The sequence below is a fragment of the Oncorhynchus masou genome, chromosome 13 (assembly GCF_036934945.1).
Source record: "Oncorhynchus masou masou isolate Uvic2021 chromosome 13, UVic_Omas_1.1, whole genome shotgun sequence".
Taxonomy (NCBI): Eukaryota; Metazoa; Chordata; class Actinopteri; order Salmoniformes; family Salmonidae; genus Oncorhynchus; species Oncorhynchus masou.
The window spans coordinates 17,329,950-17,341,666 of NC_088224.1; the positions used below are offsets into that span (position 1 = coordinate 17,329,950).

Sequence of the window (11,717 nt, forward strand, 5' to 3'; positions counted from 1 at the left end):
ACGGAAGCACGTGACATGTAGAAATTAGGTTGATATAAACCACGTTCGTGTTTTGGATAAGCGTTCAGCAAACCGTTTTATTTTTTGCACAATTATTTCAGCTGAACATGTCCAAGTGCATCGCTTGCTTGCTAAGGCTATATTCAGCCAGGACAGTCAGGCCCTTGGGAAAACCAGAGAGATGAGTCGAGTATTCAGTTATATGCACAACCATGTCAACATTGGTGCATTATGTATTGTGAATCCTTAGGTCAGACGCTTAACAACATTATCATGTGTCCAGGCTATCTCAAACTGGTGTTAAACGTGTCCTCTCCCTGTGTGTGTGTGTGTGTGTGTGTGTGTGTGTGTGTGTGTGTGTGTGTGTGTGTGTGTGTGTGTGTGTGTGTGTGTGTGTGTGTGTGTGTGTGTGTGTGTGTGTGTGTGTGTGTGTGTGTGTGTGTGTGTGTTGTAGTGTGATTGTTTCTTAGTTAATTCGTTTAAATAGGCTATTGATGCATAATGATAACATGCTTTATGTAAAGTCTGGAACAAGATGTTCGCTTCAGTGCAGTAGGCCTATTTGTTTAGTGGTTTGCAGTGGCAACACTGGTAGTAGGCCTAATGATATGTTCAAATGCTGAAGATTTGATTTTACCCGGAACGTCTGACGGAGGTGGGCTGTGGCCGCGGGAGTGGCAGAGCTCTGGAGCCGATCTGCCCCCACAGGAATGCGGATTGTCTCAGATCTACTGCCGCCCCTTCGCCTCCTGTCTGCCAGTCAAAGCAGCTAATTGTAGGGGACACAAAGAGAGCACTGCTGCAGACTGTCTGCCAGACCGACACCCATATTCTTTGGGGAAGTTCAGAATCCAGATGCAACTCCAAAACACAAGACTGAAATGTGCTTCACTGTAACACGCTTGAATGAATAATAATAGCCTAATAATAATACGACCTAATCTATTTGATTTGTTTGTCTTAACATAAACCTAAAACTAGAATTAACCTGGAAGAAAATAGAATCAATGTTGTGCACAACATTTCATTGTTTGGTTTACACGAACAGCAAGAAAAAACTAAATTATATGTTTTCTTATGACTGTTTAATAGAGTTAACAATATAATGCCATTCCTTGGGTATTTGTCTTTCAGAAATAAATATTTCAAAACGATGAATATGATATGATACCTGCAATCAATCCATCCAAATTCAATTGTAATTCAAAACACTCCCTTCAAAAATGTTAATTATTATACACTCAATGATGCTTCTCTCTTCGATATAGGTTCTGTTTAGTCGGTTATGGATCCGCTGAAAACTATTTACTATGGGCATGTTTATATGCACATAACCATAAAACTGGTTGTAGTTTTCAAATGAATAACTTGACATGACACGAATAGCCTATCTAGGCCTACATGCTATATCAGTAATTATGAGGGATTTGTGGGTATCAGCAAAACAATTGCCTTAAAGTGTTAATTCAGGAGGGCGCCATTGAAAGTGTCTGGGTTCCATTGTCCATTTAAAACGTTTAATTAGTCTTCCAAAATGCAATAAATTACATGCACACATTTACACATTATACACGTTCTTCTATGACTGTCATCAATACATTGCATATTCCTCTGAATCTGTTAAACACGAGTCCCATACAATGAAATATTTGTTGAACTGGGTTTCAGTATAACGTCCCCGATCCGAGAACCAAAGAGTGCTGTATCGAGTTGGGGGTCTGGAGGTGAGAATTCATGGCACCAGCCGCGGAGTACCAAGAGGCGGAGTTTTCCAAAAAGGTTGATGCCGCCGAGTTGTTGTTCTGTGCCTGGTGGCTGTGAGGCCTGGACGGGCCCTGCGTGTCCCAGACGGCGGGTGAATGAGGAGAGTTGCAAGCCATGGGATCGCTGGAGCTCGGGCTGTGTTCCGGTGGGAGTTCGCCATTCTTCATGATTTTCTTCAGTTTCGACCTTTTGTTCTGGAACCATATTTTCACCTGGGGATGGATGAGAATTATGTTAAAACGAGTTCATAAATAAAAGCATGTTAAAACCCACAAATTCCATAATACTAAAGTATTCATATGATGTAAGCATTGGGGCGACGTGTTCTCGTTAATTACGCACACATTACGCATGAAATGTATATTGTAAACGTAATGCAATTTTGAACGGACAATTCCAGTGAAGGATAACAACAGAGAACAAGTGATCATTTTGATTTAAATAAATAAACAAAATAGAATGCAACTTTGAACAGACAATAAAGTTGAAGAATAGTAAGCTATTTACCTGCGTTTGCGTGAGTCCCAACGAAGCCGCAAGCTCTGCTCTCTCAGGCAGCGCGAGGTACTGTGTGTTCTGAAATCTCCGCTGCAGGGCGGCGAGCTGAAAACTGGAGTAGATTGTTCTTGGTTTTCTGATTTTCTTGGGCTTTCCGTTTACCATCCTCACTTCAGGTTCTGCTACCTCTTTTTCTGAAATAAATAAAGAAATTACTTTATATGTGGTGTATAAACGAACTCAGTATAAAGTATTTACATAATGCTGTCATATTTCCTGGTTATACCATCTATTTCAGAGAGATCAAATCAAAAGGACATCCCGTGGACAAATGTCTCTTAGGGAGGGCTCTCTGTCGATTTATAGAGATTGAAGTAGATTGAAGCAAGTGCGTATAGCAAATAGTCTAACCGGTAAAGGAAAAGTTTGTCATTTTTACAGAATTACTTTTCAGAAAAATGTGTGCCCCTTTACCAAATTTTTTTTTTTTTTTTTTTTACCATGATGGAAAATATCTTTGCTTGAAATAGGCTATTCGCATGTAAAAAAATGTGTGAGAGCTCGAACAAAGCACACACTTGATTAAATAATAACAACAATAATAACAACAACAAGAATAATAATGTAGGCGAATTACCTTGCGGACTTAATGGTTGTGGTTGTACTCTGCTATAAGTTCCAGCATATTGGTGGTAAGCAGAGGCTGTGTATGCGCTGTAGTCTGGGTATGTTTTTGCAGGGTAATTTCCCGCAGATCCGTTTACGCCGTGGTACTGGTACTGATAGGCATTGAGAGGTTTCCCATACGAGGTGGAGTTAGGCGAACAATAGCCATGGTGCACTGCTCCAGCAGGGCTGTAGTAGCCAGAATCCGTGGCCGTAGACTCGGGTAGCGTAGGAGATTCCTGAGACGGGTGATGCATGGTGGTGGAAAGCTGAAAAGGGTTCTGGAAGTCGGCAGGTTTGATACTCGGAATCCTTCGGTCGAATACTCCAGTCATAGTTCGAAGCAGCAACGTTAAAGGGAAGTCTGTTTCCACTGAGACGTCTGAAGACTGAGTGAAGACTACACTTGCATTGTGTGATGTGTGCTTTCGCCGACGGGCTCTCTCGAACTGCTGCCAGCTCCACAGCAAAGACCTGGTTAAATCCTAAATTGCGCTCTTACGCACTGCAGGGAGGATCTGGTTCCATTGGCCAAGGCGCGCAGGCAGCATACACCCCAACTCGCTCGACCAGTTTGCCATAGGCGATATACGACTCAAGCTATACTTTGTTGTGTTTTTACTATCAATCAAAATGGGCAATTAAACTGTGTGTCATGTCATCGGTGGACAATTTAGGGGGGTAAATTACAGTTTCCAAAACGTCCACATGGATATATTAGTCTATCATGAGCTTCAGTATTAAAACATTACGACTGTTGGTTGTATTATCTGCCTTTGACAAACGAAACAAAATAAAGAAATGACTACAGTATTTATCTTAATGTTGATTGGACTTGATGCACATTCAGAAATGAAACTGTTTCGATTGCCTCCAAATAAAATGCAGGTAATGCAACGAAAATATCAAACTAGATTTCTGTTTTACTAGCATATTTATAAATAAATAACCAGTCACTCACATGCGCCATAAAACAAATAGTTTTTGTTTGTTTTTACTCCATATTGTGAGTCGACAGGCCTATATGTCCAATGTATAAAATATATCTGTTCAGAAGAGTCCTTAGATCATTCATTTGTAGGCCTATGTTCATTTTAAAATTACAGCAAGGTCTACGTCATAAAGATTAACATTTCTGCATCAAATTCATTATTAGACACGTCTCTTACCACGGTGAAACTCTATGGAAAGTACTTTATTAAACTCGATGATTTGTTCGTCAACAACACGCACGTTAATCCTCACCAAAACGCATTAAAACAATACAACATGCATTTACTTAATAAAACGACGAAGCTCTGAAGGGTTTGTGGATGGTGCACGCACCTGAACAACGCGCGTATTGTGGTAAAATGGCGCCGCTCTGTGGTGAATGAGGGAATGTACGATTCCCTTGATGCTTGCAGTAGAATCAGCACCGCCACACGCAACAAGACATTCATTCCTATCACTGTGGGGACCGGGTATAATTTGTAGCCGGATACTTAAAGTGTAGGTAGGCTATTGTTGCATACCGTAAGTAATCAATCAATCCAAAATAATGAAGGTTTATTTAATTGTTATAGGTCTATTCATTGGATACCTATAGGCCTATATTACCATGAGGTATAGTCTAACGATTTAATTATTTTGTGCATATTACCTAAGAAGTGAATGGGATGAGTCCTCTGAACAGACTAGAATTACTTTTGTGAGAAACAGAAATGCGTCTATCTCTATCCCAACAAATACACACACACTTGGAGAGGCACAGGGTTAGCCACCAGGTAGCAGCACTCCTGGATCGAGAGCAGTTTTTAGGGGTAAAGTGACTTGCTCAAGGGCACAATGGAAGGAGATGGTTCCCAGGATCGGACACAGCAGCCCTCAGCAGTTCCGAGTTTGTCCACAACTTTCCGGATACTGGTCTGCCTCTCTAACCTCTGGCCACATCTTTCCTATTTCAGGTCGACCTACAAGTGGAATTCAAGTGGAAGTACATTTTTAATAGGGAGTTGGCTGGGTTCATCAACTCAGTATAGTATGTTAGTCCCAACCAGAATCTCCGCAGAGGAGGAGAAAGATACATATGACAAGTCTCCTCTCGATGCCAGTTTGCTAATCATTTTCCCATTAGACAGCTTTACAAGCATTATAATGTCAAAATAGATGAGTTACCCACCACACATGAAGTTCCGCTGAGCAACGATATTAATTTACTGGGGTCACGTCTAGTATGTACTTCCAAAAAAAGGTCTAAATAAAAATTCACAAACAACCGAAGAAATTGTCTGGAAATAATCTGTATTGTTGTGCATTCCCAAATCCACCTCTTAGGCACCTCCAATAAAACCACTCATTACTGCCACCCACAGGTCGGCTGATCCAGCAGCAGTACAGTATCCCGAAACATCATCGATTTTATCGCTTACAACAGTGTATGAATGTCATGTCAACCTGTTGTTTCACACACGCCACACGGAGCACAATAATATTGCAATAATATATATTATTTTTTGTAAGTAGATTAAGTAGACCATATAGGGTATTTTTGGTATTTTATTAGGATCCCCACTAGCTGTTGCAAAAGCAGCAGCTACTCTTCCTGGGGTCCACACAAAACATGAAACATGACATAATACAGAACATTAATAGGCAAGAACAGCTCAAGGACAGAACTACATACATTTTTTGAATGACGTTTTAGAGTGATCTTTTTGAAGAAGCGGATTTGGAGCATGCAAAAAATGCACATTATTTCCAAACAATATATTTTTTTCAGTTGCTTGTACATTTTTTTGGAAGTACATACCGGGCTTGATGGCAGTAAATGAAGATAGTTGCTCAACGACACTCCATATTTGGTTATATAAACAAACATATTTTGACATTATAAATGATTGCAATACAACCTACTTTACCTACTGAATCTACTGTATCTAACTACTTTAGCTACCTACTGTACTGACTTCACCTACTGTATCTACTTTATCTACCTAATGTGTCTACTGTACCTACTACATCTACTGTATCTATTGTACCTACCTCACCTACTTTAGCATCCTACTGTACCTACTGTATCTACTGTACGTACTACATCTACTGTATCTACTCCACCTACTGTATCTACTGTACGTACTACATCTACTGTATCTACTTCACCTACTGTATCTACCTACCCTACTGTACCGACTGTATCTACTTAACATACTGTATCTACTTAACCTACTGTACGTATTGTATCTACTTAACCTACTGTACCTAAAGTATCTACTTCACCTACTGTATCTATGTACTGTACCTACTGCACCTACCTACATTCCCTACTGTACCTCCTTAAACTACTGTACCTACTGTAGCTAATGTATCTATCTAATGTACCTACTGTATCTATCTACTGTACCTACTGTATCTACACACTGTACCTACCAATTGTATCTACCTACTGTACCTACCTACCCACCCTACCTACTGCATCTACTTCACCTACTATCTACTTACTGTACCTACTGTAACACCTACTCTATCTACTGCATATCCTGTACCAAATGTATCTACCTACTTCCCCTACTGTGCCTACTTAACCTACTGTACCTAGTGTACCGGCTGTACCTACTTACTGAACCTATTGTATCTACCTACTGTACCGAGTATATCTATCTACTATCTACTGTATTTACTTCACCAACAGTATCTACCAACTGTAGTTACTATATCTACCTACTGTTCCTACTGTATCTACCTACCTCCCCTACTGTAGCTACTGTACCTGCTGTATCTACTTACCCCCCTACTGTATCTACCTACTTTACCTACTGTATATACTTTACCTACTGTATCTACCTACTGTATCTACTTCACCAACAGTATCTACCAACTGTACCTACTGTACCTGCTGCACCTTCCTACTGTAATAATGTACCTACTGTATCTACCTACTTCCCCTAATGTAGTTACTGTATCTACTGTACCTACTGACTTCCCCTACTGTACCTATTGTAGCTACTGTATCTACTTACCCCCCTACTGTACCTACTGTTACTACCTACTTCCCCTACTGTATCAACAGTACCTACCTACTGTATATACTGTACATACTGTATATATCTACTGTACCTACTGTATGTACCTATGTTCCTTACTGTACTGTACATACTTATCCTACTTTACCCACTGTACCTACCAACTGTATCTACTGTACCTACTGTATCTACATACTGTACCCACTGTACCTACCTACTGTATATATCTACTGTACCTACTTACTTCCCCTACTGTATCTAATCTGCCTACTGTACCTACTGTATTTACTTACTTCCCCTACTGTAGTTACTGTATCTAATGTATTTACTTACTTCCCCTACTGTAGCTACTGTATCTACTTACCCCCCTAATGTACCTACTGTATCTACTTCCCCCTACTGTATCTACCTCCCCCTACAGTACCTACTGTATCTACCTACTGCCCCTACTGTACTTACTGTATCTATCTACTGTATATACTGTACCCACTGTATCTAAATACTGTATATACCTACTGCCTTACTGTATGTACCTACCTCCCCCTACTGTACTGTACAGTTGTGGCCAAAAGTTTTGAGAATGACGCAAATATAAATTTTCACAAAGTCTTCTGCCTCAGTGTCGTTAGATATTTTTGTCAGATGTTACTATGGAATACTGAAGTGTAATTACAAGCATTTCATGAGTGTCAAAGGCTTTTATTGACAATTACATGAAGTTGATGCAAAGAGTCAATATTTGCAGTGTTGACCCTTCTTTTTCAAGACCTCTGCAATCCGCCCTGTCATGCTGTCAATTAACTTCTGGGCCACATCTTGACTTATGGCAGCCCATTCTTGCATAATCAATGCTTGGAGTTTGTCAGAATTTGTGGGTTTTTGTTTGTCCACCCGCCTATTGAGGATTGACCACAATTTCTCAATGGGATTAAGGTCTGGGGAGTTTCCTGGCCATGGACCCAAAATATTGATGTTTTGTTCCCCGAGCCACTTAGTTATCACTTTTGCCTTATGGCAAGGTGCTCCATCATGCTGGAAAAGGCATTGTTCGTCACCAAACTGTTCTTGGATGGTTGGGAAAAGTTGCTCTCGGAGGATGTGTTGGTACCATTCTTTATTCATGGCTGTGTTCTTAGGAAACATTGTGAGCGAGCCCACTCTCTTGGCTGAGAAGCAACCCCACACATGAATGGTCTCAGGATGCTTTACTGTTGGCATGACACAGGACTGATGGTAGCGCTCACCTTGTCTTCTCCGGACAAGCTTTTTCCGGATGCCCCAAACAATCGGAAAGGGGATTCATCAGAGAAAATGACTTTACCCCAGTCCTCAGCAGTCCAATCCTGTACCTTTTGCAAATATCAGTCTGTCCCTGATGTTTTTCCTGGAGAGAAGTGGAATCTTTGCTACCCTTCTTGACAACAGGCCATCCTCCAAAAGTCTTCGCCTCACTGTGCGTGCAGATGCACTCACACCTGCCTGCTGCCATTCCTGAGCAAGCTCTGTACTGGTGGTGCCCCAATCCAGCAGCTGAATCAACTTTAGGAGATGGTCCTGGTGATTGCTGGACTTTCTGGGGCGCCCTGAATCCTTCTTCACAACAATTGAACCGCTCTCCTTGAAGTTCTTGATGATCCGATAAATGGTTGATTTAGGTGCAATCTTACTGGCAGCAATATCCTTGCCTGTGAAGCCCTTTTTGTGCAAAGCAATGATGGCAAGTGTTTCCTTGCAGGTAACCATGGTTGACAGAGGAAGAACAATGATTCAAATCACCACCCTCCTTTTGAAGCTTCCAGTCTGTTATTCAAACTCAATCAGCATGACAGAGTGATCTCCAGCCTTGTCCTAGTCAACACTCACACATGTGTTAACGAGAGAATCACTGACATGATGTCAGCTTGTCCTTTTGTGGCAGGGCTGAAATGCAGCGGAAAAGTTTTTTGGGGATTCAATTGCATGGCAAAGAGGTACTTTGCAAATAATTGCAATTAACCTTATCACTCTTCATAACATTCTGGAGTATATGCAAATTTCCATCATACAAACTGAGGCAGCAGACTTTGTGAAAATGAATATTTGTGTTATTCTCAAAACTTTTGGCCTCGACTGTACATACTTCTCTTACTGTACCTGCTGTGCCTACCTACTGTAATAATGTACCTGCTGTACCTACTGTATTTATCTACTGTACCTATTGTATCTACCTACTTCATGTATTTACTACACCTACTGTCTCTACCCACTGTAATAACCTACCTACTGTATCTACCTGCTGTACCTCCCTACTGTATCTATATACTGTACCTACCTCCCCTACTGTATTGACCTACTATACCTACCGCATCTACCTACTCACCCTACTGTACCTACCTGCCTTACCTACCTTCCTACCTTGCATACCTAGCCTGCCTTCCTTGTCTACCTACCTGCCCTGCCGACCTGTGTGTACAGTAGGCCAGCCTACTAGCTACAAACATCAATACAAAATCATCCATCCAATATGAATAATTCATGCATTAAAACCTCTTAAGGATCTTCCCCCTTTTTCCCCCAATTTTTGACTAAAATGACATACCCAAGTCTAACTGCCTGTAGCTCAGGCCCTGAAGCAAGGATATGCATATTCTTGGTACCATTTGAAAGGAAACACTTTGACGTTTGTGGAAATGTGAAAGGAATGTAGGAGACTATAACGCATTAGATCTCTCTTCGCCCGCCCACGTGTTCTCGCACACCCCGAGAGCTTCTGGTCAGCGGGGTGGTGGCACCGGGATCCTCATCTCTCCCAAGTGGTCATTCTCTCTTTCTCCCCTTACCCATCTGTCTATCGCCTCCTTTGAATTCCATGCTGTCACAGTTACCAGCCCTTTCAAGCTTAACATCCTTATCATTTATCGCCCTCCAGGTTCCCTCGGAGAGTTCATCAATGAGCTTGATGCCTTGATAAGCTCCTTTCCTGAGGACGGCTCACCTCTCACAGTCCTGGGCGACTTTAACCTCCCCACGTCTACCTTTGACTCATTCTTCTCTGGCTCCTTCTTTCCACTCCTCTCCTCTTTTGACCTCACCCTCTCACCTTCCCCCCCTACTCACAAGGCAGGCAATACGCTCGACCTCATCTTTACTAGATGCTGTTCTTCCACTAACCTCATTGCAACTCCCCTCCAAGTCTCCGACCACTACCTTGTATCCTTTTCCCTCTCGCTCTCATCCAACACTTCCCACACTGCCCCTACTCGGATGGTATCGCGCCGTCCCAACCTTCGCTCTCTCTCCCCCGCTACCTCTCCTCTTCTTCCTATCATCTCTTCCCTCTGCTCAAACCTTCTCCAACCTATCTCCTGATTCTGCCTCCTCAACCCTCCTCTCTTCCCTTTCTGCATCCTTTGACTCTCTATGTCCCCTATCCTCCAGGCCGGCTCGGTCCTCCCCTCCCGCTCCGTGGCTCGACGACTCATTGCGAGCTCACAGAACAGGGCTCCGGGCAGCCGAGCGGAAATGGAGGAAAACTCGCCTCCCTGCGGACCTGGCATCCTTTCACTCCCTCCTCTCTACATTTTCCTCCTCTGTCTCTGCTGCTAAAGCCACTTTCTACCACTCTAAATTCCAAGCATCTGCCTCTAACCCTAGGAAGCTCTTTGCCACCTTCTCCTCCCTCCTGAATCCTCCTCCCCCTCCCCCCCCCTCCTCCCTCTCTGCAGATGACTTCGTCAACCATTTTGAAAAGAAGGTCGACGACATCCGATCCTCGTTTGCTAAGTCAAACGACACTGCTGGTTCTGCTCACACTGCCCTACCCTGTGCTCTGACCTCTTTCTCCCCTCTCTCTCCAGATGAAATCTCGATTCTTGTGACGGCCGGCCGCCCAACAACCTGCCCGCTTGACCCTATCCCCTCCTCTCTTCTCCAGACCATTTCCGGAGACCTTCTCCCTTACCTCACCTCGCTCATCAACTCATCCCTGACCGCTGGCTACGTCCCTTCCGTCTTCAAGAGAGCGAGAGTTGCACCCCTTCTGAAAAAACCTACACTCGATCCCTCCGATGTCAACAACTACAGACCAGTATCCCTTCTTTCTTTTCTCTCCAAAACTCTTGAACGTGCCGTCCTTGGCCAGCTCTCCCGCTATCTCTCTCAGAATGACCTTCTTGATCCAAATCAGTCAGGTTTCAAGACTAGTCATTCAACTGAAACTGCTCTTCTCTGTATCACGGAGGCGCTCCGCACTGCTAAAGCTAACTCTCTCTCCTCTGCTCTCATCCTTCTAGACCTATCGGCTGCCTTCGATACTGTGAACCATCAGATCCTCCCCTCCAACCTCTCCGAGTTGGGCATCTCCGGCGCGGCCCACGCTTGGATTGCGTCCTACCTGACAGGTCGCTCCTACCAGGTGGCGTGGCGAGAATCTGTCTCCTCGCCACGCGCTCTCACCACTGGTGTCCCCCAGGGCTCTGTTCTAGGCCCTCTCCTATTCTCGCTATACACCAAGTCACTTGGCTCTGTCATAACCTCACATGGTCTCTCCTATCATTGCTATGCAGACGACACACAATTAATCTTCTCCTTTCCCCCTTCTGATGACCAGGTGGCGAATCACATCTCTGCATGTCTGGCAGACATATCAGTGTGGATGACGGATCACCACCTCAAGCTGAACCTCAGCAAGACGGAGCTGCTCTTCCTCCCGGGGAAGGACTGCCCGTTCCATGATCTCGCCATCACGGTTGACAACTCCATTGTGTCCTCCTCCCAGAGCGCTAAGAACCTTGGCGTGATCCTGGACAA

At 43.3% G+C, this 11,717-nt stretch overlaps 1 protein-coding gene across 1 annotated transcript; it reads right to left on the reverse strand.

The window, feature by feature from the left end:
• Positions 1–1,500: 1,500 nt before the first annotated feature.
• On the reverse strand, positions 1,501–3,471 carry LOC135551814 (homeobox protein Dlx5a-like). Its single transcript, XM_064983045.1, has 3 exons — positions 2,900–3,471; positions 2,272–2,456; positions 1,501–1,976 (listed from the first exon to the last, which is right to left on the reverse strand). The coding sequence occupies exons 1-3, from the start codon at positions 3,261–3,263 to the stop codon at positions 1,665–1,667; spliced, it is 861 nt and encodes a 286-aa protein (XP_064839117.1). The 5' UTR covers positions 3,264–3,471; the 3' UTR covers positions 1,501–1,664.
• Positions 3,472–11,717: the final 8,246 nt, after the last annotated feature.

Excerpts from the sequence above, each read along its gene's own strand:
- LOC135551814 (XM_064983045.1), bottom strand. The coding sequence starts at position 3,263 with ATGACTGGAGTATTCGACCGAAGGATTCCGAGTATCAAACCTGCCGAC. Across the intron at positions 2,457-2,899 it reads ACAACCATTAAGTCCGCAAG|AAAAAGAGGTAGCAGAACCT; the intron begins GTAATTCGCCTA and ends TATTTATTTCAG. Across the intron at positions 1,977-2,271 it reads TGGGACTCACGCAAACGCAG|GTGAAAATATGGTTCCAGAA; the intron begins GTAAATAGCTTA and ends ATCCATCCCCAG.